General features: G+C 42.4%; 1 protein-coding gene across 1 annotated transcript in view; it reads right to left on the bottom strand.

The window, feature by feature from the left end:
• LOC103087371 (zinc finger protein 665-like) overlaps positions 1–27,970 on the bottom strand; it is a 67,367-nt gene that overhangs the window by 2,398 nt on the left and 36,999 nt on the right. The window contains 2 exon segments of the mRNA XM_082931030.1: positions 21,749–21,886; positions 22,076–23,670. Coding sequence (XP_082787156.1) covers positions 21,749–21,886; positions 22,076–23,670 — 1,733 coding nt within the window.

Raw genomic sequence — 27,970 nt, 5'->3', positions numbered from 1 at the left:
GGGAAAGAGAAAATTTTAAAAGTACACAGAAAAGGTTGTGGTTTATCAAGTGTATGAAAACCAATTTCAAAAAAAAAAATCCAAAAGAAAAGATTTTACAAGTACAAAATATGCATAAACTAGCAGAACGTAGATGAAAGAATTAGATTAGAGATCAATAAAATAGGGGAAAAAAACTACATAAAATCACACCACCACAAGTTGGTTATTTGAAGAGAATAACAAAACTGACAAAGCCATATCTAGAATAACTAACAAAAAGAGCAAAGACTCAAATTACTAAGACCAGAAATGAAAGAGCGGACATTACAAATAATTTCAACGGATTCAACAGAAATCAAGAAAATTAGAAGAAAATACTATGAAAATTCTATCCCTAAGTATTGGATAAACTAGAAGAAATGAATAAATTCCTAGAGAAACATTAACTACCAAGACAGAACCATGAAGAAATTAAAACCTCTACAAACAAGTAATTGGAAAGGAGATGGAATCACTAATCAAAAACAATTCAACAAAGGAAAGCCAGATATATTCACTTCAGAATTCAAGACAACATTTGAAAACCATTAAGAACAAATTTATTTAAACTAGTCCCCCAAAAAATGAAGAAAAAGGAACAGTTTCAAACTCTATGAGGCCAGAATTACTCTACTACCAATGCCAGTCAAAGACTAGACTCTACAAGAGAGCTTTCCCCGGTGGCGCAGTGGTTAAGAATCTGCCTGCCAATGCAGGGGACACGGGTTTGAGCCCTGGTCCGGGAAGATCCCACATGCTGCGGAGCAACAAAGCCTGTGCGCCACAACTACTGAGCCTGCACTCTAGAGCCCAGGAGCCACAACTACTGAAGCCCAAGTGCCACAACTACTGAAGCCCACATGGCTAGAGCCTGTGCTCTGCAACAAGAAGTCACCACAATGAGAAGCCCACGCACCGCAACAAAGAGTAGCCCCCACTTGCTGCAACTAGAGAAAGCCCGCGTGCAGCAACAAAGACCCAATGCAGCCAAAAATTAATTAATTAATTAATTTAAAAATTAACATACCAGGGACTTTCCCTGTGGTCCAGTGGTTAAGACTCTGTGCTTCCACTGCAGGGGGCACGGGTTCGATTTCTAGTCAAGGAACTAAGATCCCACATGCCTCGCAGCAGGGCCAAAAACCAAAACAAAACAAAAACCATGCCGGGACTTCCCTGGTGGTACAGTGGTTGGGAATCTGCCTGCCAATGCAGGGGACACAGGTTCAAGCCCTGGTCCAGGAAGATCCCACATGCCACGGAGCAACTGAGTCCACATGCCACAACTACTGAGCCTGCATGCCTAGAGCCCATGCTCCACAACAAAGAGAAGCCATCACAGTGAGAGGCCTACCCATGGCAACGAGGAGTAGCCCCCACTTGCCGCAACTGGAGAGAGCCCGGGCACCGCAACGAAGACCCAGCACAGCTATCTATCTATCTATCAATCAATCAATCAATAAATAAATTTAAAAAAAACCCGTATCAAAATTATCAAAATTTACACCAAGCAGTGTAGGCTGTACTACAGGGGAAGTCCGCACTACTAAATCTTTACAACAACAAAAGAGAAAGATGCACACTCTGCACTACTGTTCAAGAAAATACTAAACGCCCTATCTAGAACAGTAGGACAAAAACCAAAAACTCGAAGTTATCCATATGGGAAAAGTACAGTTTTCTTATTCTGTAGGTGACAAGGTTTTGTGCGCACAAAGCAAAAAGATTTCTTTTTCTACTTCTTCAAAAAACAACTTTAGTAAACTTGCGGCATCAAGAATCAGCACGCAAAAATCAGTTGCACTTCTATACACAATGAACAACGTCAACAGAGAATTAGAGAATAGTCCTACAGAACACTTAGGAAAAAATCAGCCAAGGAGTTGAAAGACTTGTACACTGAAAACTACTAAACGTTCTAAAAAAGGGTTCATGGAGATACAAATAAATAGAGACACACCCTGTACTCATGGATTGGAATATTCCAATTTTAATATTTTTTAATTAATTTATTTATTTTTGGCTGTGTTGGGTCTCTGTTGCTGTGCGCAGGCTTTCTCTGGTTGCGGCGAGCGGGGGCTACTCTGTTGCGGTGCGTGGGCTTCTCCTTGCGGTGGCTTCTCTCCTCGCGGAGCACAGGCTCTAGGCATGCGGGCTTCAGTAGTTGTAGCACGTGGGCTCTACAGCGCAGGCTCAGTAGTTGTGGCACACGGGCTCTAGAGTGCAGGCTCAGTAGTTGCAGCACGTGGGCTCTAGAGCGCAGGCTCAGTAGTTGTGGCACACGGGCTCTAGAGCGCAGGCTCAGTAGTTGTGGCGTACGGACTTAGTTGCTCCACAGCATGTGGGATCTTCCCAGACCAGGGCTTGGACCTGTGTCCCCTGCATTGGGAGGCAGATTCTTAACCACTGCGCCACCAGGGAAGTCCAATTTTAATATTCTTAAAATGACCAAATTACCCAAAGTGTCCTACAGATTCAATGGAATCCCTATCAAAATTTCAAGGGCAATTTTTGTAGGAATAGGAAAAATCACGCTATAATTAACAGGGAGCAGACCGCAATGAAGGGTAGCCCCCATTCACTGCAACTAGAGAAAGCCCACGCGCAGCAACGAAGACCCAACGCAGCCATAAATAAATAAATAAATAAATAAAATTTATTAAAAAATTATAAAATTAACGGAATCTCAAGGGACCCCCAAATATCCAAAATACTCCTCAAAAAGAAGACAGAGTCAGTCTTTTTATTTTCATTTTTTTTTGCAGTTACAACAAATGAGTTCTTGAAATTAAACATCCAGTTTTACAAACATAGTCTGATACAAATCAGAAAATGACACTTGGTTAGAAAGATACCTGGTGCTTGGGCATCACCAGAAAAAAAGCAAGAAGACAGATATCTCAAAAGCCAGACCACTTCCCACTTCTGAGCTTGTCCTCTATTTTTGTTTAAAAAAAAAAAAAAAAAGAAAAGAAAAGAAAAGAAAAGAAAGAAATAAAGGTCAGGGACCTTCCTGGCAGTCCAGTGGTTAAGACTCCATGCTTCCACCCTGGTCAAGGAACTAAGATTCCGCATGCTGTGCAGCGCAGCATCCACCCACCCAAAAAAGAAATAAAGGGCATATATATTTATGAGTATTAAGAGGAAACCATTTGCTACGAAAAGTTTTCCTGACAATCTCTGTCTACATAACAGACCGCTAATCGTGAACATTTAGCACATTAGCACTGAAAAGACACAGAGCCTGTGATGTGAATCCAGCACCACAAAGGAGCCCAAAGTTCCATTCACTACGCAGATGTCACCTGGCACCTTACCTCCCTGGGAGCCCTGTCACACACTAGGACTTAATGAGAAAACCTAACACACCTGGGGGAAGATGGGAATCTAAAAAGGGACAATGGTTTTCCAAAATCCTTTGGGGATTCTTAGAAGACGAGCCATTACCAGGGTGGGGTGTCTGTCTTGATTTCAGCGGCATCTCTCGGGCATCCGCAAGGCCCCTTCCTGAGTCACAGTACCTACAAGCACGCCCTTGGAGTGGCAAGGTCATCAAGGCGGTGACGTCGTCCAGATGACCCCACACTGTCCTGCAGTCTTCTTCCCATCAAGGTTCAGTTTTTCTCTCTGATTTTCTAGCAAATCTCCAAACCCCAGGACCTCCTGGTGGTCCAGTGGTTAAGACTCAGTGCTTCCACTGCAGGGGATGAAGGTTCGTTGCCCAGCCAGGGAACAAAGATCCCGCATGCCACGCTGCATGGCCAAAAAGAAAAGAAAACAAAACAAACAAATCTCCAAATTCCAGTTTTGCCAGGGGTTCTTGTAATATCAGTTGCCTCTCCATCCTTCATTCTAAATATATTGTTTTGATTCATTTCTGCAAAGTATTGTCAAAACTATTGCCCTGGAGACACTTCATGAAATTCTCTTTAAAGCTTTTACATTCACCGAAGTGATCCAGCAGGCAGCCACCCTTGTCCGGGGCGGGGCCAGGGCTGGAAGCACTTGGACCTGAAGATCATGGCCATCGACCAAGCCCATCAGTTTTAGATTTCAAAACATATTACAAAGTAATCAAGATGATGTGGTACTGGCATAAACGCAGATACATAAGCCAATGGAACAGATTAGAAAACTCAAACAATCCCTGGAATATATGGAAAATGTATAGAAAAGGGTGCCAACACTAAACAAATGGGAAAGGACAGTCTCAATAACAAATGGTGCTGAGAAACTAGATATCTACAAGCAAAAAAATAAAGCTGGTCCTTAACCTGCATCAAAGGTAAATACTATGTGTCAAAAGATACAATGCACAGAGTAAAAAGACAACCTCTCAGGAATGGAGGTGATGAAAGTGATATAAAGAATTTCCAACGGTCAGAGGTTTAGGTTGACTTCACGGTTCAAATTCCAGGATGGAATAAAACACCCTCTATCACTGATGTTTAGTTCTGAACTTTCCACTCCATTCCCAGTCATTAAGATTTAGTCAGTGACTTGCCCACTTAGCTTCAATTGCCTTTGAATAAGTCAGAACAAGTTACCCTTAGTTGGCCTGATTTCCAGATTTTACCAGGTATTGTGCACATTAATACCGACTTTCATGTGCACCATCTAGATCCTGGTTTACAGAGAGCAGACAGTGCATCCAGATGGGGCCCTAAGCAACTGCTGCTGGCCAATAGAATTGACACCCTGACTAAATCCATGGGGGTGAAGCCCCGCCCAGGACTACACCCAGCGGAGCCTCTTCAGAAGTTCCAGGTCACTGGGTCATGGGGAGACGGGATCTAAGTGGAGATGACAGGCCCTGAGGGAAGGCCCTGGGTGGGTGTAAATGTACAGGTGTCAGGCAGGATACTTCAGAGTCAGACAAGTTTACCGAGTCCAAAGAAGGGCATCTGAGGAAGAACAGACAGAAAAATCAACTGAGAATATGACATTACCTGAGAAAGAGCCATTGCAGACTCCAGTTCTTTCCTCTTTCGCCTCTTAAGGGCTTCCTCCTCAGGCAATAGGAGTCTTTAGAGGTCGATCCTGAAAGTTGAAAACAGGCTGTTTAATGCTTAGAATCGACACACCCTCTTCCTGAGTCACCACCACACACACAGGGAAGCCCTCAGCATGTGGAACAGACGGTCCTCTGCTGCCCACTGTCCCAGGAGGGGCTCAGGACAGTAACTCCCACACACAGACCAACACAGGAGTTTCCCACCCTTTCTTCAGACCTCGCTCCCCTCCTGGTGAGGCCCTCACGTACCCAGCAGCAGCGGGCACTTCAGCTGGACCCGACGATCCCCTTTGGGTCACTGACCAGCCCTGATCCATCCCCACGCAGAGCAGAGCCCTCACCCTCAGCCCAGATCTCAGCCCTCAGGAACGGGGGGGACTCAGAGTCCTGATGCTCAGTGATGGATACAGAATGGAACATCCTGGGGCACCTCAAATATTGTTGAGGTTGGACTATCTGAAGGGGAATCTCTGGTCAGAGTAAGGTATAAAACATGTACGTGAAAAATATCACATCGATCTAACGGGAAGCCTGAGTTGAGCACCACTCACAGGAGGCAAGCCCAGCACAGCCCCCACTTGCTTATTCTTTCCCAGCTTTACTGAGGTGTAACTGACGAATAACAACGGTACATGTATGAAGCATACAATGATTTGACAGATGTAGACACTCTGTAATAATTGTCAAAAAAAGTAATTTACACTTCCATCAACTCACAATTACCATTTTGTTTCCGTGTAGTGAGGCCACTTAAGTGTTACTCTTTCAGCAAATTCCAAGTATATGGAAACACAGTGTGATTAATGACCGTCAGCATGCTGGGCATTAGATGTCCATGTTGAACTTACTTATTTCACAACTGGACCTCTGTAACCCTTGAGCAGTATCTCCCCACTAACCCCACCATCCAACTCCTAACAACCTTTGTACTCTATGGCTCCATGAGTTTCACATTTTTAGTTTCCGCATTAAATATGTGTCTTTTTCTGTCATAATAATGTCATAATTAATGGCAGACATAAATTTTCTATATCCATTCATTTATCAGAGAACACTTTGGTTCTTTCTACATCTTGGCTGCTGTGAATAATGCAGTAATGGTCATTGGACTGCATATATTTCCCTCACTATAACAATTATGTTTCCTTTGACATCTAGCCACAGGAGGGTTTCATAGACCACACAATGCACCCCGCAACTACCCATAAACGCAATTCCAGGTGCTCCATCCAGAAAGAAGACTTCACTTGCCAACAGTTCCACACACCCCTTGAGTCCACAAGGGACAGGTGCACAAACAATTCACGGGGAGAACTCTGAAGCCCCCACTTGCTGCCCAATCCCTCCAGCAGACCCTTACAGCCTCCCTTCCAACTTCCCAATTGTTCTGCCTCTCCCCCATGCACTCATGGGCAAACAGGGCTAAAAGGCACGAAGACCTCTCAGAAACACATTCCAGGACTTCCCCTGTGGCGCAGTGGTTAAGAATCCGCCTGCCAATGCAGGGGAAAGCACGGGTTCGAGCCCTGGTCCGGGAAGATCCCACACACTGCAGAGCAACTAAGCCTGTGAACCACAACTACTGAGCCCGTGTGCCACAACTACTGAAGCCTGCGCACCTACAGCCCATGCTCCACAATGAGAAGCCACCACAATGAGAAGCCCGCACACCACAACGATGAGTGGCCCTCACTTGCCGCAACTAGAGAAAGCTCATGCGCAGCAACGAAGACCCAATGCAGCCATTTAATTATTAATAAATAAATTAAATAAATAAATTTATATTAAAAAAAACACATTCCAACAGGAATATTCACAAGATGCCACCCAAAGGACACTGGGCATTCAATATGAAGGTCAAGACATTGGCCCTCCTCGGAAACCTTGCCAGCAGCTGGGGACATTATAGAGTGCACTTACAAAGGCATTTGAATTCAGTAAGGAAGTCTCAAAGACAGATGGTCCCCAAGCTTCTTGTCTCTTGTCTCCCCACTCATAGGTAATTAAAAGATACCCTAGCTCTTTGAGGGGGGCCACCACATGCCCCCTTAGTTTCCAGCCTTCTGTTCACCCTTACACCATGAAATCACTAACCCTGACTCTGTGCAGATGACCTGCTGGAAGGCAAAGCTCCTGACCAAGGTGGCAACTGGTCACGGATGTGCACAGCCTGGAACACCAGGGGGCTGTAGCAGGGGCTACCCTGTGCCCGTGGTTTTCCCTGAGGATTATTCAGCCCAACCCACAGTCCCAGCATCTAAAGACATCCCCACAGTGAGATACTGCAGCCATCCTGGAAAGAAGAGGAACACTGTGAGCCTTTAAATGAAAGGAAAACGGCAAAGACTTCAAATAATCAATGGAGAAGGGCATTTCTGGGAAGGGTGATTGACACAGAGGCAATAAAACCTGGGTATTGTGAAAGAGGTTGTCAGGAGGGGATGGGAGGACATCTGAGTCTAGACCTGAAGGGGGACAAAGGGCCTGGGCTATGGTGACTTCAAGGGAAAAGGTAAGAGCAGGAACTAAGATCTGAGACAGAAAAATTGGGGGGAACAGAGAAAAGGTGAAAGTGCCCAGGGCAGAGTGAACCATGAGAACAGGGTCAGCTCCCAGGATGAGGCTGGGGACACTGGCAGGGCCCTGAGGATGACACAGGGCTGAGCAGCCACAGGGAGGAGTCGGGATTTGTCCTGAGGACAAACAAGAGCCAGTGCAGGTCTGAGGGCCAGAACTGGCATAAACTCTAAACTCTCTTTAGGTTACACTGAATGCAGAGAAATATGTCTGACTCTGGTAACTTTTACTCTGAGCATATGTTCTTGTTTCGGTTCTAGAATTTGTGTTTTTCTTTTTCATTCTGGGAGGACTGGGACCAAATTCAGGTTCTAAATACAAATGGACACTCTCTCCAAAAAGAACCTCCACACACAGACACACACCTAACCTGGCCAATCATTTTGTGGGTCGGTACTGTTCACAATCCAGAGTTCCTAGTCTAGTTTCACGTCTCCATGTTATAAGTGGGGTCCGTGAAGCCCAGAGGGGAGACATTTCTGAGAAGATCTGAATTTAGTGAAGAGAATCAGGTGGAAGTGAATTCTGAAAAGGTTGCCTGAAGGGTCAGTGGGCAGAGCTCACCCTTATCATCCCTCCAACTTAAAAAACCAGGACCATTTTTCATGTGCCAGAGCAAAGGAACCTTCTCTTTGTAATTACAAGTAATTACAAAATGCACAAGTCTTGTAGACAGCAGCTTTGCAATTCTCATCCTCATATGTATAATTTAAACAGATTTTAAATTCACTACATTCTAAAGCCACAAATCATACATCATGACTTAATCATCCATATCCAAACAACTCACCATCCATCGGCATCCAGTACCCACCACCTACCTGCACTACTGTGTTTCCATTTCATTCGGTTTATCTGCCTCCCTATTTCTTTCTATGCTTCTGCCTCTCTTTTTTTTTTTTTTTTTTTGCAGTACGTGGGCCTCTCACTGTTGTGGCCTCTCCCGTTGCGGAGCACAGGCTCCGGACGTGCAGGCTCAGCGGCCATGGCTCATGGGCCCAGCCGCTCCACGGCATGTGGGATCCTCCCAGACTGGAGCACGAACCCGTGTCCCCTGCATCGGCAGGCAGACTCTCAACCACTGTGCCACCAGGGAAGCCCCCTGCCTCTCTTTTTGTTCCCCTCCGCTCTCCTGCTGTTCCTGCCTCCACTCTGTTTCTTCCCTCACACCTGTCCCACCCCTACTCTGCATCTTGTTCTCCCTCTTGATGCTCTTTCTCCCCAACCTTTCGGATTGCCCAAAGTTTCCCAACTACAAACTGGCCTCTGGCATCTACCTCTACAAGGATTAAATCATGAGCTGCCGCAGTTGCTGACCTTCATCACCCCATGAAGGGAGTTCAGGGTGGGCATCAGGAAAAAGGCACTCTGTGCTCTGGGAAAAACTGGCAGAATAGGTCTTCAGATAGTTAGATATTTTTAGAAAATTTTATGAGCCCAATTTGCCGCGGGCCAGCCGGAGAAAGAGGATTTCACTGCCCAGGGTCAGAAGGAAAGGGGTAAGGAACTGAAGTAACACCGACGAATGGGGTCAGAGGACCAAGACAACTGATGGTTGCAAGGCAAATTTTATTATGCTACAGTTGCAGATTATATAGACTAGAAAAAGGGAGGTTGCCAGATAGTGGTTTACATTATCTACAGACTGTCTCGGCTTCAAGGTTAACTTCCCTGGGAGAAAACCCATAAACCCAGAATCATCCAAAATAACCTGCACGTGCAGGGGGGAGACAGCTTTGCTCGTCTCATTTTACATTCTTTCTGATCTCTGGGCCCTGGTGATTTATGTCCCATGGAATGGAACAAGGAGGGGAACAAGTAGGCACAGTCCCTTCGAGCAGCGGCGGCATGCCTGGCATGTCCGCAGCTTGCTGTCAAGGCTGACCATTTCCCACACAATTCTTGCATCTCCTCGTATCTAGGAAAACACTAAAATCCTTCATGGTGACGTCTGCTCCTTGTGACTAGCAGAAACCTTCACGAGACTAGCAGCAACCTTCTGTAGAAAAAGATGTGCTTGACTGCATGTATGCTCCGGTCACTAAAATCAGTTTCTCAGAGCTATCTGAAATGCGGTCTCCTGGGCTATAGTCCTCATTTTGCAGAAACAAAACTTCACTCACAACTCTCACGTTGTGCATTTTTTTTCAGTCGACAATCTCTAAGTACTACTGCCCCTTATTTCCCACCACCACGTCTGGCCCAGATCACCTCCCCCTACGCGGGGTGAGGGGAAGGGGTGACTACGAAGGGGAGGCCTGTGTGGCAGAAAGACCGGGCTGAGGAGACTCGAGGGCAGAAGGGTGGGAGGGAGGGGGTCTCCGGAGAGGGGCGGGCTCTGCAGAACCCCAGGACCGGGGAGAGGACGCGGCCTCTCCGGGAGCGGGGCGGCCGGCGCTGCCCTCCAGGGGCCGAGAGGGCGAGGCTGGGGGGCACGAATCCACCTCAAGGAAGAGGGCTTTATATGGGGGGTGGAGGGGGAAGCGGAGGTAGTAATGGGTGTGGGTGTGTGTGTGTGATGGTTTTTTACCTCTTTTATTTGAGCTACATAAGGGAGGGGGCACCATAACATGTCAGTGGTTGGAGACTTGGCCTAAGAGCCAAAGGCAGGCTGAGAAGGCGCAGGAAGCAGGTTCGCCTTTGAGACATACTTGGTCTTTTCTGCCTCCCTTTGGCTCTAGTATTGACAGATCGTACATCTTAATGCGAATTGTGACTACGGTGGTTCCGCCTCCATGGGTTCACCCCCCACCCCCTAGTAATGGGTTTTAAGCAGGAAAATGTAGCGAAAGTAGGTGTCTGCGTGGACCGAAGGCAGAAAAGCCAAGGTCAGAGACCAGCCTCAGAGCAAATTTAAACCCAAATGAAAAGATACCCGACCCGTAACGGCGACGTCTGGATGTACTGGGGACGCAGGGCCGGGAGCTGGTATTTTAGGTCCTTAGTGACTCAGGACCCTGAGGACGGAGTAAGGGGGGGCCCACGCGGCGCAGATTTACACTGGAAAAGAGGGACTTACCGCTTCTGTGCGACCCTCTGTCCGCGCCCCCCACTTCCGGTTCGGTAAAAAATAACCAGCGTGGAGCAGGAAGCCGGGCTTCCGGGGGCGGAGCCTGGGCGGGGAGCTACGGCCGAGGGGAGGGGCGACGACGGAGCCCGTTTTGCGCACAGACCTACGGAGGGCGGGGCAGAAGGCCGGGAGGAGGCGGTGCTTCTCCGTGTCTTGGAAGTAATCTTTTTAACTTACTGTCTTGAGCCGTTTTGCGTAAAAGCTTACAGTTGTGTGTGATACTTACGTCGGAAGCTAAGACGTTTCCTCTTAACAAGTTGAGAATGGTTTCAGTAAAAAGCTGTTTTTGCCACCAGGTTGCTCGCATTGTCCCGCTTCTGATGCTCCAGCAATTCAGTGGTTGGAAACGGTCTGCAAGTGGTAGCTGTGGGACAGTGGCTGGATCCCGTAAAATTTCCTGCAGTTACAATTAATTTATGTAGCTTAAGGAAACAAGAGCTGGACTTGCCTCTGTATTACACACTAGCATGAGAAATACAAAACTCTCCCTAGGTAGAATGGGCCATTTCATACTGACACCGTACAGAACAACTTTTCTATTACTCATTCAGCCAAGAGGCCAAACTCAACACTCTCTCTCGGTTCCAGAGACTCGGGGACAAAACCTGGGGTCTGAGACTGGAGGACTAAAGCATGTGATAATTTCTGTCACTAACCATCGCTGTAAAAAATGCAGTGTATTTTTTTAAATTGTTATAAATTGCATTGTTCTTGCTTTTTTTTCTTAAGTGTTTTATTTACTTTTAAAACCACCTTCCCCCGCCCCCAACTTGTATTGACATAATCACCGTATGAGTTTAAGGTGTAGGGCATAATATTCTGACTTACATATATTGAAATAATTACCACAATAGGTTTAGTAAGCACCCATCATCTCATATAGATACCATAAAATGAGAAAGCAAAAAAACAGAAAAAATATTTTTTCTCTTTATAAGAACTACGTTATTCTTTAAAACAGTCTACTCCAGGGCTTCCCCGGTGGCGCACTGGTTGGAAGTCCGCCTGCCGATGCAGGGGACACGGGTTCGTGCCCCGGTCCAGGAGGATCCCACATGCCGCAGAGCGGCAGGGCCCGTGAGCCATGGCCGCTGAGCCTGCGCGACTGGAGCCTGTGCCCCACAACGGGAGAGGCCACAACAGTGGGAGGCCCGCGTACCGCAAAAAAGAAAAAAAAAAACAAAACTGAACTCAAAGCTCTCACGTTGTACTTGTTTTTTTCAGTCAACATCCCCATCCTCACTTGGTGGGAAGTTGTTATTTTCTGCAGAGCAACTCAAAGATATGCTTCAGATTCTTTTTTATATCACTTCAGGAGGAACTAGGAGTCCTTTGACTTTATTCTTCTAATCATTAACTGGTTGAGACTGCTCTTTGGAATTCAGGAAAGGTATAGAAGACCAAAACCGTTTTTCTACAAAAAAGGAACAGGGGACACCGAGGTGATTTTGTACTCAGAAAAGTCTTGCAGTGTCCTCCTTGGTTTTAATTTCCCCTTTACTTTGATACTCTTCAGTCAGGAGAACAGGGGAGGGACAAGAAAGGGAATAAAGTTTTGGATAGAGAGGCTAATCACAAATTCAGGAGGGGAAATTAGTTTTAAAGGGACACAGTTTCAGGTTTTGTTCTTTCTGTATCAAGGCTTCATCCTTGGTGAGCACTCATTTGTTTTCTGAAGCACCCAGGAGCAATGTTGTCTTTTGGAGATTGAGCTCACTGGGATACAAATTTTTTTCAATTTTTTTAAAAATCTGGGCTATAACTGTGGCACTTTTCTTGCGATTCCAGGATAACTTGAGGAAATGGGATCCTGTTCATCTAAATGTTTTGAGGGCAGCTTTCTTTCAGGGAGTCCAGCCTGTTTTACGTTTCAAAACTATGAAAAGTCCACATGCACAATTTTACTAAGTGCATTGAACAAACTAAAAGTAATCCAGGATTACGGTGGCCATTATAACCTTCCATCTCTCCGAACTCGTTTTCCTTAGCATTAAATTTGAGGACTGAAGTTCTAAAATTAAACAAAATGAATGGAATATTTATTTTCATTGGTACCTGGAAGCTTCCAAACGTGCACAAAATTCTAAAATTGCCTACTTGCTATATACTTTTCTGCACTGACCAAAACCGAAAAACTAGAAATGAACAAAATAACTTCTGAAGCCTTGTGTTCCTAGTGTTTTCCTCCTGCAAATTGAAAGCTCGTGTGTCTCCTCAGAACCTTTTGTTTCAGACTCCACCCAGGCAACAGTCTGGTGCTCAGGCCCTGCCCTGATGCCATCTTTCTTTCTCTGCCTCTGCAAAAACCTGCCCCTTTAAACAGAGAGCTTCTGAGGATTGAAATACTAATCCCCAAAATAATGTTTCTAAGATAACTTAGCAATGGCTATACATTTTTGATAATAGCCATTACACTTCAAAACTCCCAAGAGAAACCTTGCTTTTTGTTATGCTCTGTTTGTTAAGGTCTTTTGGTAAGTCACCCATGCAGTTGAAAAGGGAGAGCCATTGTTTTAAATTATTCCACCTTAAGAGGCACCCCATATAAGAGAGGATTCCAATTCTCTCTGTAGAGAATGTAATGCATTCGTTGACTGGTACACACAAGCTTCCAAAAGATGACTTGACTTCAAAAAGGCTTTAAAAGAATTCATACACCACGGAACCACAAACTGGATCTATTTTTTTAAGTTCATATCTGAGACCTGGCTAAAAGTTAAAGGAAAATATGTATTTTTAGTTTCTATCTGTCTGTATTTTCATGTGTATTTCTATACATGTGTATGTATGTCTTGTAAATGTGCGGTATTTTTTTTTCTTTTCTCACTCAGGTTGTTGCTGCTAAAATTAATTTGTAAAAGAACTATTTAATAGGCTTAAAAGCAAACCAGCAGTTATATGAATTAAAGAAATATAATAGAAACCTATCCAAAATGCTTTTCAAGTTCATGCAATGTGTGATTAAAGTTCAGTAAATGGGAGCTAGCTTAAGGATTTTGGTACAATTAAAAGGGACATATCTCTAGAGTTATCAAAACTAAAAATAATACAGGCATATAATTTTCATTCAACCTGGGCTTTTTGGCCACATAAGTTTATGTTCTATCTGTAACCAAACTGGCGGCGAGATAAATAACTCTGTATAATAAATTTTTTGTTAGTAACCTAAACAGGAATGTTGAAAACAACCGAATTGACTGGAAGTGTATGAAATAAAAGGTTCGAGGTAGACCTTTAAATCTCTTCCCAAAATCAACTCTGAAACCTTACACTTGTACAAAGTTAAATTAAACGCTAGAGATGACTGGGACTGAGGGTAGGCTCCAGTTGACGGTGACTGTACAGGTATCAGGCAGGACACTTCACAGTCAGACAAGATCAGTGAGTCCAAAGAAGGGCATCTCAGGAAGGACAGACAGAAGAATCAGCTGAGAATACGACTTTACCTGAGAAAGAGCCATTTCTGACTCCTTTGCTTTCCTCTCCCTCCTCTTCCGGGCTTCTTACCCAGGAAACGTGAGTCTTTAGAGGTCGATCTTGAAAGTGGAAAAGATGCTGTTTAATGCTTAAAATCAACACACCCCCTTCCTGAGTCACCACCACACACACAGGGAAGCCCTCAGCATGTGGAATAGACAGTCCTCTGCTGCCCACTGTCCCAGGAGGGATGCAGAATAGTGAACTCCTACAGAGACTAACAGGTGAGTTTTCCCACCCTTTCCTTCAGATCTCACTCCCCTCCTGGTGAGGCATCATGTACACAGAAGCAGAGGGAACCTCAGCTGGACCCAACAATCCTCTTTGGGTCACAGACCAGGCCCTGATGGATCCCCACGCAGAGCAGAGCCCCTCACCCTCAGCCCAGATCTCAGCCCTCAGGAATGGGGGGACTCAGAGTCATGATGCTCAATGATGGATCCAGACTGGAATCGCCTGGGGCACCTTAAATATGACTGAGGGCTTCCCTGGGTGGCGCAGTGGTTGACAGTCCGCCTGCCGATGCAGGGGACACAGGTTCGAGCGCTGGTCTGGGAGTATCCCACATGCCACGGAGCAACTGGGCCCCTTTGCCACGTCTGCTGAGCCTGCGCATCTGGAGCCTGTGCTCCTCAACAGGAGAGGCCACGATAGTGAGAGGCCCGTGCCCTGCAATGAAGAGTGGCCCCCACTTGCCACAACTAGAGAAAGCCCTCGCACAGAAACGAAGACCCAACACAGCAAAAACGAATAAATAAATTAATAAACTCCCACCCCCAACATCTTCTAAAAAAAAAAAATATATATATATATATATATATATATGATTGAGGTTGGGTCCTACACTGACTACATGAAGGGGAATCCCTGGTCAGAGGGTACAAAACATGTCTATGCAAAATGCCTCATCCATCTAATGTGAAGACTGGGTTGAGCACCATGGAAGGACGAATGAATAGTGAAAACGTCGTGTATATATATAAAATGGAACATTACTCAGCCAGAAAATAAATCTTGCCATTTGCAAACACATGGATGGATGAAAAAGGTACTATGCTAAGAGAAAAAAACTCAAAGACAAATACCACATGGTTTCACTTATATATGGAATCTAAAAAATTAAGAAACAAAAAACACAAAATACAATGAAAGGAGACTCATAGAACTAACATATGATTTCCAGAAAGGGGTAAGGGGGTGAGAGAATTGAAAAAGATCAATGTTCATGACTTTTCTCTAAGAATGAACATACACAATGGGAGTTTTTGATAGATAAACTAGAAATTTCACCTATTAACTCTCCCAACACATTTTTGTTAGTTTGTACTTAGGCTTTCTCCATTGGAAAAGGATGGATCCCCACTCAAAGTTTAGATTCGATGGAAGGACCGATGACTCCATACATTAAAGTGTTAGGAGTGAATTCCCTGATGGTCCAGTGGTTAGGACTCTGAGCTCACCTTCAACTGCAGGGAGCCTGGGTTCGATCCCTTGTTGGGGAACTAAGATCCTGAAGGCCACATGGCGCGGCAAAAAATAAATAAATAATGTGTTAGGAAAATGTTTGTTACATAATGAGGCCTTCTGGGGAGAGCAGGGTAGACTTCCCAAGTTTTTAAAAATGGTAGAGAGAGCAGAGAACGCTGATGGGCTTGTGTTACTCTGGATACAGGACCGGGCTGAGGTGATGGTACTTGCTTGTTCTGTGAACCTACAACTACTGCCAAGGGAAGGCGCACTCAGCTTTATCATCAGCCTGCCCTGCTCACATGAGCAGAAGAGGAACAGTTTGTAGTTAGACTTAAAGGTGTCTATAGTCAGACCTCAAATATGGAATCTGACTCTCTTATACAAAAGTGAATGTTTATTCAAGAGTAAACTCCTGATGTCTTGCTTAGGAAAGACCACAATTTTCCACCTGCTAATAATATACATACTACATTCCTCTTCCTGATTCACAGAAATCTCATTGCACAATACGTTTGTTGGAATCCTAACCACTAGGCCAACAGGGAACTCCCCCATATCCATTCATCTGTTGATGGACACTTAGGTTGCATCCATATCTTGGCTACTGTAAATAGTGATACTATGAACGTTCAGGTGCCTGTATCTTTTCAAATTAGCATTTTCTTTTTTCCTAGTAATGTACCCAGGAGTGGAGTGGCTGAGTCATATGGTAGTTCGACTTTCAGGTTTTGAGGAATCTCATCTTGTCAATCATATAATTATATTTTTCAAAGATACTGTTTTGTCCAATTTATATATTTAATTTTTATTTCTCCCTTTACATCAGTGAAATGCTTGGAGGTTGCATAAATCAAGGGGCTGTTTTCAAATTTGCGTCACATGAAAATGTACAAAGAGGAATGACACATGCAATTACACATATACATATTCTTTTTCACATTCTTTTCCATTATGGATTATTACAGGATATTGAATATAGTTTTCTGTGCTATATAGTAGGACCTTGTTGTTTATCCATTTTATATATTACTTTGCATCTGCTAATCCCAAACTCCTAATCCAACCCTCCGCTACCTGCCCCCCTCCACCTGGGCAAACCACAAGTCTGTTCTCTATACCACTGACTCTGTTTTTTAGGTATGTTCATTTGTGTCGTATTTTAGATTCCACACATCATCAATGCTATACAAGATGTTTTCATGAAAAAAATCTTTTCAAATCTCTTGGGTATATTTTCAAAAGTAGAATTGCTGGGTGTGATATCCTGATGTTTAAGAAATAATGATTTCCTCATTCAAATGAGAAACACACAACTTCCATGAACAAACAACTGGGCAAAATTGGTCTCAAGACCTGGCCTTGATGCAAGAGGGCTGAGAAATTAGGGGAACACATGGTTGTGTGTAAAAATGTATTAAAAGAGTGCAGAAAGTCATTATACTGAAACGATCTCTATTATACATAAAAAACAAAGTGTAAAATCTTATATATAGCATCTATTGATATCTTGTTGTAAAAAAAAAATACACCTGAAAATCAGATGAAAGTTACCTTACTGAATAAATATACTTCAGAATGAAGATTGTAATGGGTATACTTGCAGTGTATGTATTTGTAATATATATATATATATATATTTCATGTGATTTTAGGAATTAAAACAAGAGACCTATGATACATTTAGAATAAAACAACAGCAAAATGTAATGGCAGCAGTTAAATGGCGAATCACATACACACACATACTATTTTGATTAAATTTCCTCTCAACGTAACTGTTCTCTCTTCAATTTCAAAGAATAAAACTAATTTTCCTTTAAACATAGATGTACACGACTGCTATCACCATCCAATGGAGAAAGTGACCAACTTTTCCTGTGCATTATATCTACCTGATAATCAGTCCCTAGTAACCTGTCGCTCTCCTGCCATGAAAAGCCCAGTCCCTTAATGTCCTGCCTGCTTTACTCATGGTCAATTGGTAGAGGATTCTGTCCTCTAACCCACACTGGCCTATCCACAGAAGGGCTCCCTGAACGTAATAAGCACGACGAGTCATGTCATAATTTTACATTATTCCCTGCCCCGCCCTGCCACTAATTCACACTACTGAATTTGATCATTCAGGGTCTTCGTTTTTCCAGGGAACATGGATGTGAAGGAACCACGCCTAACGAAGTTGGCCCCTTTATGTTCTGCTTCCTTCCCAGAAACAATCATCGAAGGCCTGTAATGAAGGCATAAGATCAACAGACTTTAACCTTCAGATTGAAAGACATAGTCATTAAGCCTTTTCAAGAAAACTCAAATAATTATTCATACACTGAAGATAATGGGCCATTTCCACCTATCTCCTTCCTCTTCTCATACACAAGTTTTAACATGCTGTGATTTGTAATGATTCTGAAGTATGTCATAACTCACATTAATCTCAGACAACTAAAGGATTATTTAGTCCTAGTATGCATTCCCTGAGGTGTGGTCTATTGAAGAATTGCTCAAAATATTCACCAAATTCATTATATTTGTGAGGATTCTCACAAATATAAGTTCTCTGGTGACCCCTGAGGACGGACTGTTTCTTAAAAGGGTTTTCATGTTTAGTATACCTGTATACTTTGACCTGTAAGAATTCTTATTATACCAAACACGTGGATGTCTGATGAAACACTTTACAATATTCATTACACTTGAATGCTTCTTCTCCGGCGTTAACGCTACATTCATTTTTTTTTTGTTTTAATAAATTTATTTATTTTTGGCTGCGTTGGGTTTTCGTTGCTGTGCGTGGGCTCTCTAGTTGCGGCGAGCAGGGGCTATTCTTCGTTGCAGTGCGCAGGCTCCTCATTGCGGTGGCTTCCCTTGTTGTGGAGCACGGGGCTCTGGGCGCGCAGGCTTCAGTAGTTGTGGCACGTGGGCTCTAGAGCACAGGTTCAGTAGTTGTGGCACACGGGCTTAGTTGCTCCACAGCATGTGGGATCTCCCCGGACCAGGGCTCGAACCCGTATCTCCTGCATTGGCAGGCAGATTCTTAACCACTGTGCCACCAGGGAAGACCTGTTCCACAGTTTTGATCTTCAGGTTCAAGCATTAGCAAACATATTGCCCTGTGTGGATTCTCACCAAGATGTATATCCTGAAGTCTACTGCACGTTGAGTCTTGGATAAGATGCTTATGCGGATACGTGGTTTCAAACATCTTGTGTGCCTTTCTAAAAGCGGCATCTCTGGGTCTGATATGGCGATTTATAAGAAATATGGGGCTTCCGTGACGACACAGTGGTTAAAAATCCGCCTGCCAATGCAGGGGACATGGGTTCCAGCCCTGGTCCGGGAAGATTCCACGTGCCGTGGAGCAACTAAGCCCGTGTGCCACAACTACTGAGCCTGCGCTCTAGAGCCCGTGAGCCACAACTACTGAGTCTGAAAGACACAACTACTGGGCCAGCATGCCACAACTACTGAAGCCTGCGCACCCAGAGCCCATGCTCTGCAACGAGAAGCCACAAGAAGCCGCGCACCGCAACAAAGAGTAGCCCGCAGTCGCCGCAACTAGAGATAGCCCACACGCAGCAACAAAGACCCAACTCAGCCAAAAAAAATAAATAGTATTTCTGAACTACAAGCCTTTGGTATATCTCTCACTTTCAGGTAGGATGACATGAATTGAAAACATCTCAAAATGGATTCTTCTGGGGTAATTCCCTGTTGCTCCAGTTAAGACTCGGCGCTTGCACTGCCATGGGCCCAGGATTCGACCCCTGGTCTGGGAACTAAAATCCCGCAAGCCACGCAGTATGGCCAGAAAAAATAAAGGATTCTTTTATTTCTTATCATGATACCAGAATCAGAATTATATTAAAACTGAAGGATTATTTCACTGTATTTAGAATCAGAGCAGCAAGGAAATATATCTGTGAGTTAGAAAACACTACGGGCCTAATAATTTTTGCCCAACACTTGGAACACTGGGCAGACTGGCCAGGTGTTACGCGGAATATTACACTATCAGGAAAATGAACAAAGTCCATAGATACAATCTGGCCCTAACACCTTTTCCCTTTACCTATCTCTGTTCTTGAGATAGAAATATGAAACTTGAAAATTCACATTTCATATTAAAATCATGGTGGATATTGAACACAAATTGTTAATATATTGGGAAAAGATGTCTCAAATTAATATTTCTATGAAAAGGAGACAAAATCTAAAATTGAAAAGGATTTTACGTCACAATGATCATTCTCCTTAGTCATCCAGCAGCCAGCTTGCTAGACAAACACTGAAGACTAAGTGGTCATGGAGGAAGAAGGGAGAGGACCCATCACATCCAACACAGCACCCTCTGGACTTCCTGTTAGGTGAGAATGATAAACCTATTTCTTTCAGTTACTGTTTTCCAGGCAATCTATCACAAATAGAAACTGTCCGACCTAAGAAATAGGATTGTTATTTAGTGATGGGGACAGAATGGAGCATTTGAGAAAGAATCTTGAATTTAAAATGTTGTGGCTTAAGAAAACTTCATGAAGACATCCCTTCACTCACGAGCTAGAACTGTTTAGCACGTGTTGCGGAAAATTCATGTGTGAACAAATTATGGTGTGAGAATTTATGACAAATATTCAGAACATTAGGCTCTAAAGTACAGGACAATTACATTTCAGTCCACAAATATAATCACGTTTATTTGACCATCTGACCTACTGATCTATGATCCTATCCATCACACTAACCGTCTTTGCACTCATAAAGTACATTCACTCATTCTGTCAATGGGGAATGAGTCCAATCACTGAATATGCAGGAAGAAATACAATAACCTGCCTTCAGGAGCTTATACTGTATAAGGGAATGTCAGCACTTATTAAATAAGATATGACTGTGTTAGGTACGATGAAGAGGTATATATATTAATACAATGATAGACTGAGATGGTGGCCTAATTTAAACGATGTGTTCAGGAAATGCTCAAATGAAAAGAAGATAACTAAACAAAAGCACTGATTAATTAAGAGTGTGTCGTGCAAACCCACATGAAGACCATGAGGATAAGTATGAAAGTGATATTTGGAATTCAGGAAAGGAAAGAAAACGAATTGTGACCTGAAGCACCCAAAAGAGCCCAGTGCTCTGGGTCCATTTACAACTCTGGACAGAAAAAGAAGAGAATAAATTTGTTTACTTAAGGCACTCTGTGGTAATTTCGTACAGCATAAATAGGAAATTTAATTACATGGTGTATGTAGAAAAACAAAAGAACCTACAAACATTTCTGGAAAAAGAATAATTTACAAGGTATCAGGACACAAGTAGAACATGCAAAAATCGATCACAATTCTATATACTAGAAACTTACAAATGAAATTGAAATTTAAAATGTAATATCATATTGGTGAAAGCTCAAGAAAGTAAAAGAAAAATGTGTAAACTAAGAAAATAAGGGGGTCAAGGAAAAGGAAGAGTCTCTGCTACACTGCAGTGATGTTCATTAGCAACTTGTAGTTGTTTGAGGGAATTGGCAACTGGAAACAAAGTTTTGCAGAAACATTCTCACCACACAAAGTGTGCACTATCCTTGCACTTCCGCTGAAGTTATATTGCAGTTCTAGAAAATGGTTACGTCCGAATCACAAACACATCACAGAGACTGGCTGTCACCTTCTCCCCCAAACACTGTTACAAAATGCTAAGCAGGTAGTCCTGGCACCAGGAAGCAATCAGGAGTATTTTGCTGTTTGAGACTAAGAGGCAGAGTCTATGAGAAGTGCGGGAAGTGCTCCCACCTCAAACAGGGATTTCTCTGGGACAGACAATAGTACAGTGGCAAAGATGCAAACGTAGGAGGAATAATTTCATAACAATCCAGCACAAATTATCTGATGCCTTGTGAGCTGTTAGCCCCAAGGAAAGGTTTTCCCATTCATAACATCTGTGAGGTAATCTCCAGAATGAATTACTTGGTGAATAAATTCCTTTCCTAAAGACCTGAACACATTAATTACATTTATCTGGTTTCTTTCCAGAATAAGTATTCTAATAAAGCCGAAAATGTGGACACCTACTAAATGCCTTGACACTTCACTACACTGTTAAACTCTCTCAAGATCATGGATTACCTGATGTTCAGTTAGGCTTAAAAGCACGCTGAAGAATTTGCCACACTCATTACATCTGCAAGGTTTCTCTCCAGTATGAATTCTTGGGCAGGTTATAAGGTATGAATTTTGACTAAACACATGTAGACAGTCATTATACTTGCAAGGTTTCTTTCCATTATAGATTATCTGGCGGTAAGAGAGGCTGCACACACAAAAACTTTACAACACTCGTGATACTTGTACAGTTTCTCCCCACTGTGATTTCACCAAAGAATTGTAAGGTGTGAATTTTCAAATTTTAATTTTTTTTCAAGTTTGAATTTTGAAGACCTTTCCACATACAACACATTTATATGGTTTTTCTTAAGTATGGATTTTCTGATGTGTAGCAAAGGTTGAGACCTGAGTAAAGGCTTTTCCACACTCAATACATTTGCAAGGTTTCTATCCATTATGTAGTCTGTGATGAATTCGAAGACGTTGTTTGTAACGAAAGACTTTGCCACACTCATTACATTTGTAAGGTTTCTCCCCAGTATGAATTCTCTGATGACACACAAGGTTTGAATTTTTACTAAACACTCTGCCACACTCACTACATTTGTAAGGTTTCTCTCCAGTATGAATTCTCTGATGAACTGCAAGGTTTCCTTTTCGATTAAAGAGCTGGCCACACTGGTTACATTTGTAAGGTTTCTCACCATTATGAATTCTCTGATGACGTGCAAGGTTTGAATTTTGACTAAAGACTCTGCCACACTCATTACATTTGTAAGGTTTTTCTCCAGTGTGAACTTGCTGATGCCTTGTAAGGGTTGGCTTCTCACGAAAGAACTTCCCACACTCATTACATCTGTAAGGTTTCACTGCAGTATGAATTTGTTGATGCCTTGTAAAGGTTCTCTTATCCCGAAAAAACTTGCCACACTCATTACATTTGTGAGGTTTCTCTCCAGTATGAGTTACCAGATGACTTGTAAGGTGTGTTTTTTGACTAAAGACACTGCCACATTCACCACATTTGTAAGGTTTCTCTCCAGTATGAATTCTCTGATGAACTGCAAGGACTGCATTCTGATTAAAGACTTTGCCACATACATCACATTTATATTGTTTAGCTTCGCTATGGATTATCATATGTCTCCTGAGGCCTGAGGCAGAATAAATGGTCTTCCCACACACATTACATTTATAAGGCATCTCTCCAGTATGAATTCTCTGATGACTTGTAAGATGCGAATTTTGACTAAACCTCTTGCCACACTCATTACATTTATAAGGTTTCTCTCCAGTATGAACCCTCTTATGACTTACAAGGTGTGAATTTCGACTAAAGACCTTGTCACACACATCACATTTACGCAATTTCTCTCCTGTGTGGATTCTCTGATATCTACTGAGGTTTGAGCCCTTAGGAGAGGTTTTGCCATACTCATTACATTTGTAAGGACTTTCCCTGTGTGCTTTCTGGTCTTCTGTCAGTATTGAAAAATGCATAAAATCACTCCCATGTATATTAGAAATTGTGAATTGGCCAGTAGGAGAAATTTCTCGAGATGGTGAAAATGAGGTACTATTGCTGATGCTCTTATCAGCTTGAAATTCATAAATTTTCTGTTTACTTTTAAACATACGCAGTTCATCCGAAAAGCTTAATGCCAGCCTATTTGCAATCGGCTTCTTTCCTGAATCCCTTCCACCATGTTGAACTCTTCTATAAGTGACATCTTCATTAGGAGATGTAGGGATATTTTTGTAATTTCTTTCATCATCTCTCCACTGACACCCAAGGTCATGCATATTCTCCTGTATTTCCCATAGGTAAAAATGCTTGATTTCACAGCTTCCATGGCTTCCCAACATCACTGTTTGGAATATTTCTCCTATATCAGTGTTTGATTTTAGTTGTAATTTCTTGATCACGTGTATATGAGAGAGATCTACAAGATAAAAAGGACCATAGGTATACTATTCATTACACTGCATGAATAAATGTTTCATGGTGAATATATGATTTTACACCAAAAGTAATACTTTTATCAAACACAGTTACGAAACTTCTCAACCATGATGTTAAAGATTTTTAGGAACACTAAAGAATAGGATTCTTTACTAAAGAAACAGTGATTACACGTAATTCAACTTAAGTTTAGGGCAGCCTACCTGCAAACACACTGTGACAAAACATTCAATTGGAAAAACTTGTATTAGCTCTCAAAAAAAAGTTTTTCCACCATAACCACAAAGCATATACAAATTAAGACTCAACATACAAATACCAGTAGTTTTGAAAGGAAAACTCAAAGGAGATGCAACAAGAAGTGAGCTGTGTAATTAACACTGTTATTCAGCAATCCCTCCTTCAAATGGTTTCTGAGTCATCACAGTTGCACATATTAATTTAAGTCGTATCCTGAGAAAGTTGTTCAGTGGATGAAAGGGGATCATTTTTACAGTGTGAGTAATGAGAAAGGTGGAGTGATGGGTGAAGAAATGCTGTGGAAACTGGGGAGATCAGGAGAACAACTTAAATATGTGAGCAAATGACAGTGTTTCTGTCAGCATCAAGGGACCATGTAAAGAAAGACCAGGACTGATAAGGGCCTCAGTGAAGCACAGGGAATAATAAACATGGGGTATCACTCCTTGTGACTGCATATATGTGTGAATAAAACTGTACGAGACAACTAAAAATAAGGAGGTTAAAAGAAAAGAAAAATTGGCTTAGCAAGTAACACAATACTGTTCAATTTTTAACTGTGGAAATTATCCTATGGCTATGCGGCCAAAATGAAAGAGATTTAAAAAGAGAGCAAATAGAATATTTTAGATATAAAGCAGTTGTACATCTATTATATTATTTGCTACGTAGGGTATCAAATTCAATATTCCCTGAGTCCCATTTCCATGCATATTTTCACAAAGAACAGATATAATATTCCATGAGACGTGCAAGACTGTTCTTAGCTGAAACCTGAAGGAAAAACTAGAATAAGGCCATCAAAAGGAAATGGGGGACTTCTCGGCTAGGGCAGAGGTTAAGAATCCGCCTGCCAATGCAGAGGACAAGGGTTCAATCCCTGGTCTGGGAAGATCCCACACGCCGTGGAGCAACTAAGCCCATGCACCAAAACTATTGAGCCTGTGCTCTAGAGCCCATGAGCCAAAACTACTGAGCCCACGTGCCACAACTACTGAAGCCCGCTCACCTAGAGCCTATGCTCCACAACAAGAGAAGCCACCACAATGAGAAGCCCGCACACCACAACAAAGAGTAGCCCCTGGTCACTACAACTAGAAAAAGCCCACACGCAACAATGAAGACCCAACAGAGTCATAAATCAATTGATTAATTACCTAATTAAAAAAAAGTAAACTAAAACTAACACCACACTAAAAGGATTATATAAAATAACATAAGGTGATATATTCTTGAAACGTAAGGTGGTTCAAGATACGTAAACTTTTGGTATAAAACCGCAGCACACTGAAGGACCTATATTAACTGCCGACGGCTAACATCAGGCTCACTGGTCAAAGACTGAACGCATTCTTTCTAAATCAGAAACTGGAAGAGGATACATCTGCTCTATTTCTAAAAGCTTATTCCTGAAAATCCTAGCAGGAACAAAGAGGCATAAAAAGACACAGAAGTATTAAAATAGAAAAACGAAACAAAATCATGTGTTTAAAAGCAACATGATGTAATATGTAGAAAACCATGAAGATCCTGCTAAACATCTGCTAGAAATAATGAATGAACTCAGAAAAATTACAAGATATTAAATGAACACACAAAAATCAATTGTGTTTCTACATATTAACAATGAAAAGTCAAGAAAGAAATTGAGAAAACAATTCCATTTACAATAACATCAGAAAATAAAACAAGGGGACTTCCCTGGTGGCACAGTGGTCAAGACTCCACACTCCCAATGCCGGTGGCCCAGGTTCGATTCCTCGTCAGGGAACTAGATCCCACATGCATGCCGCAACTAAGGAGCCTGCCTGCCACAACTAAGGAGCCGGTGAGCAGCAACTAAGACCTGGTGCAACCAAATAAAAACAAAATTTTAAAATAAGTAAATAAATAAAATAAAACTAAACACTTGGGCATAACCTTATAAAAGGACAGAAAGATGTGTACACCATAAACTAAAAACATGGCTAAAAATATTAGAAAAGACACAAATTGATGCAAGGATATCCTAAATTCATGTATTTGAAGTCAATACTGTCAAGATGTCAATATTACCCACAGTGACCAACAGATTCAACCCACTCCCTGGTAAAATCCCAATAGCATTTCTTGAAGAAATAGATAAATACACCCTACAGATTCATTTGGAATCTCAAAAGATGCTGAACAGCAAAATAAGCTTGAAAAGAACAAAGTCATGGGTCTCACATGTCTTTACTTCAAAACTTACTCCAAACCTACACTAATCACAACACTGTGGTACAGAGATAAAGACAGAGAGACTGGTGGAATAGTACAGAGACGTCCAAAAAAAAACTCTTGTACATGGTCAAATGATGTTGTACAAGGCAGTCAAGACAACTCAACGGGGGAAGGGCAGTCTATTAAAAAAAAGATGTGGAGAAAACCAGTTATCCAAATACAGAACAGTTAAGTTGGACCATTAACTTATATGATACACAAAACTAATGAAAGACCTAAACCAAAGACCAAAATGTATAAAACTGCTAGAAGTAAACATACAGGAAAAGCTTTCTGACATTGCATTCACCAATGATTTATCAGACATAACACAAAGATCACAGGTGACAAAGTAAAAGCAGCAATTTGAACTACCTCCAAGTTATAAACTACTGTGCGTTAGAGCACTCAGTAGAGTCAAAAGTAATCTACTGTATGGGAGAAAATATTTACAAATGATCTATGCCATAGTAGAATATCGAGACTATATAAAGAACTCTATAAAGAACTAATCACCAATTCTACCATAAGGGGGCTGGCTCTTCCCCAATCAACCAACCACACATGGGAAATAGGAAACAAAACCACTAAGAGCAACATCAAATACACAGACCTGATGATTAAAGAAATAAAATCAAGACCATTTATTATGCATAGAAAAGTACCAAATGAAAGTAGCAGTGCTGTAAACAAAACAAATGATGGTTCATCATTGAAGGTATCACTCCACTTCATAAGCTGTCTCAATTTTTTTTTTTGTTTTTTGACCACGGCGTGGCTTGTGGGATCTTAGTTCCCTGACCAGGGATTGAACCCGTAACTTCGGCAGTGAAAGTCCTAACCACTGGACTGCCAGGGAATTCCCAAGCTCCCTCATTAAGATGCTGCAAAATTAAGGGTGGATGTAGAATGAACAGTGGGCACACAGGTGACAAAAAATATGGCATCAACAACAGTTTAGTCAATAGCCTAACTTGAGGATGTGAACTTGGACAATGTTATCTCTAGGAGAAATTCCTATACCATTTCTTGAGGATCAAAGGGGATGATCAGTAGTATATGTAAACAACATTGTCACAGTGCTATTGAGACATGCTTTGATAACATTCCTCAAAACCAGAAAAAGAACTGGAAAGACTTATCAATCAGAGTCTTTATTTTGCATCCTAGAACATGCTGACCCCGCTACTAACTATCTAGTGGTGATTTTCCACGTAGCAGGAAATACTGCAACAATGAGGGAAAGTATTTGCCATCAAGAATTTAATGTTGGGACTTCCCTGGTGGTGCCGTTGTTAAGAATCCGCCTGCCACTGCAGGGGACACAGGTTCGAGCCCTGGTCCGGGAAGATCTCACATGCTGCAGAGCAACTAAGCCTGTGTGCCACAACTACTGAGGCTGCGCTCTAGAGCCTGTGAACCACAGCTGCTGAAGCCTGCACACCTAGAGCCCGTGCTCCACAACGAGAAGCCACTGCAATGAGAAGCCCGTGCACCACAACAAAGAGTAGCCCCCGCTCGCCGCACCTAGAGAAAGCCCGCGCACAGCAACGAAGACCCAACACAGCCAAAAATAAATAAATAAAATAAATAAATTTATTTTTAAAAAAGAATTTAATGTTACACAGCAAACTCATTCCACAGTGTCCAGCAGAAATTGTCCATTAACTGCAGGTACATTATCACAGCAAAGAAATGGGATAAAATTTCAGACCCTGGGAGTATGTATTTCAAAATAAGTTTCACAGGCAAAATCAAGCAAATGTGGGAGAATATGAAATCGGAAAGAATATATATTT

The sequence above is a fragment of the Lipotes vexillifer genome, unplaced genomic scaffold, assembly GCF_000442215.2.
Source record: "Lipotes vexillifer unplaced genomic scaffold, Lipotes_vexillifer_v1.1 scaffold1665, whole genome shotgun sequence".
NCBI classification, from domain to species: Eukaryota; Metazoa; Chordata; class Mammalia; order Artiodactyla; family Lipotidae; genus Lipotes; species Lipotes vexillifer.
The sequence above is the reverse complement of the archived record's forward strand: the minus strand, read 5'-3'. Positions and strand labels throughout refer to the sequence as shown.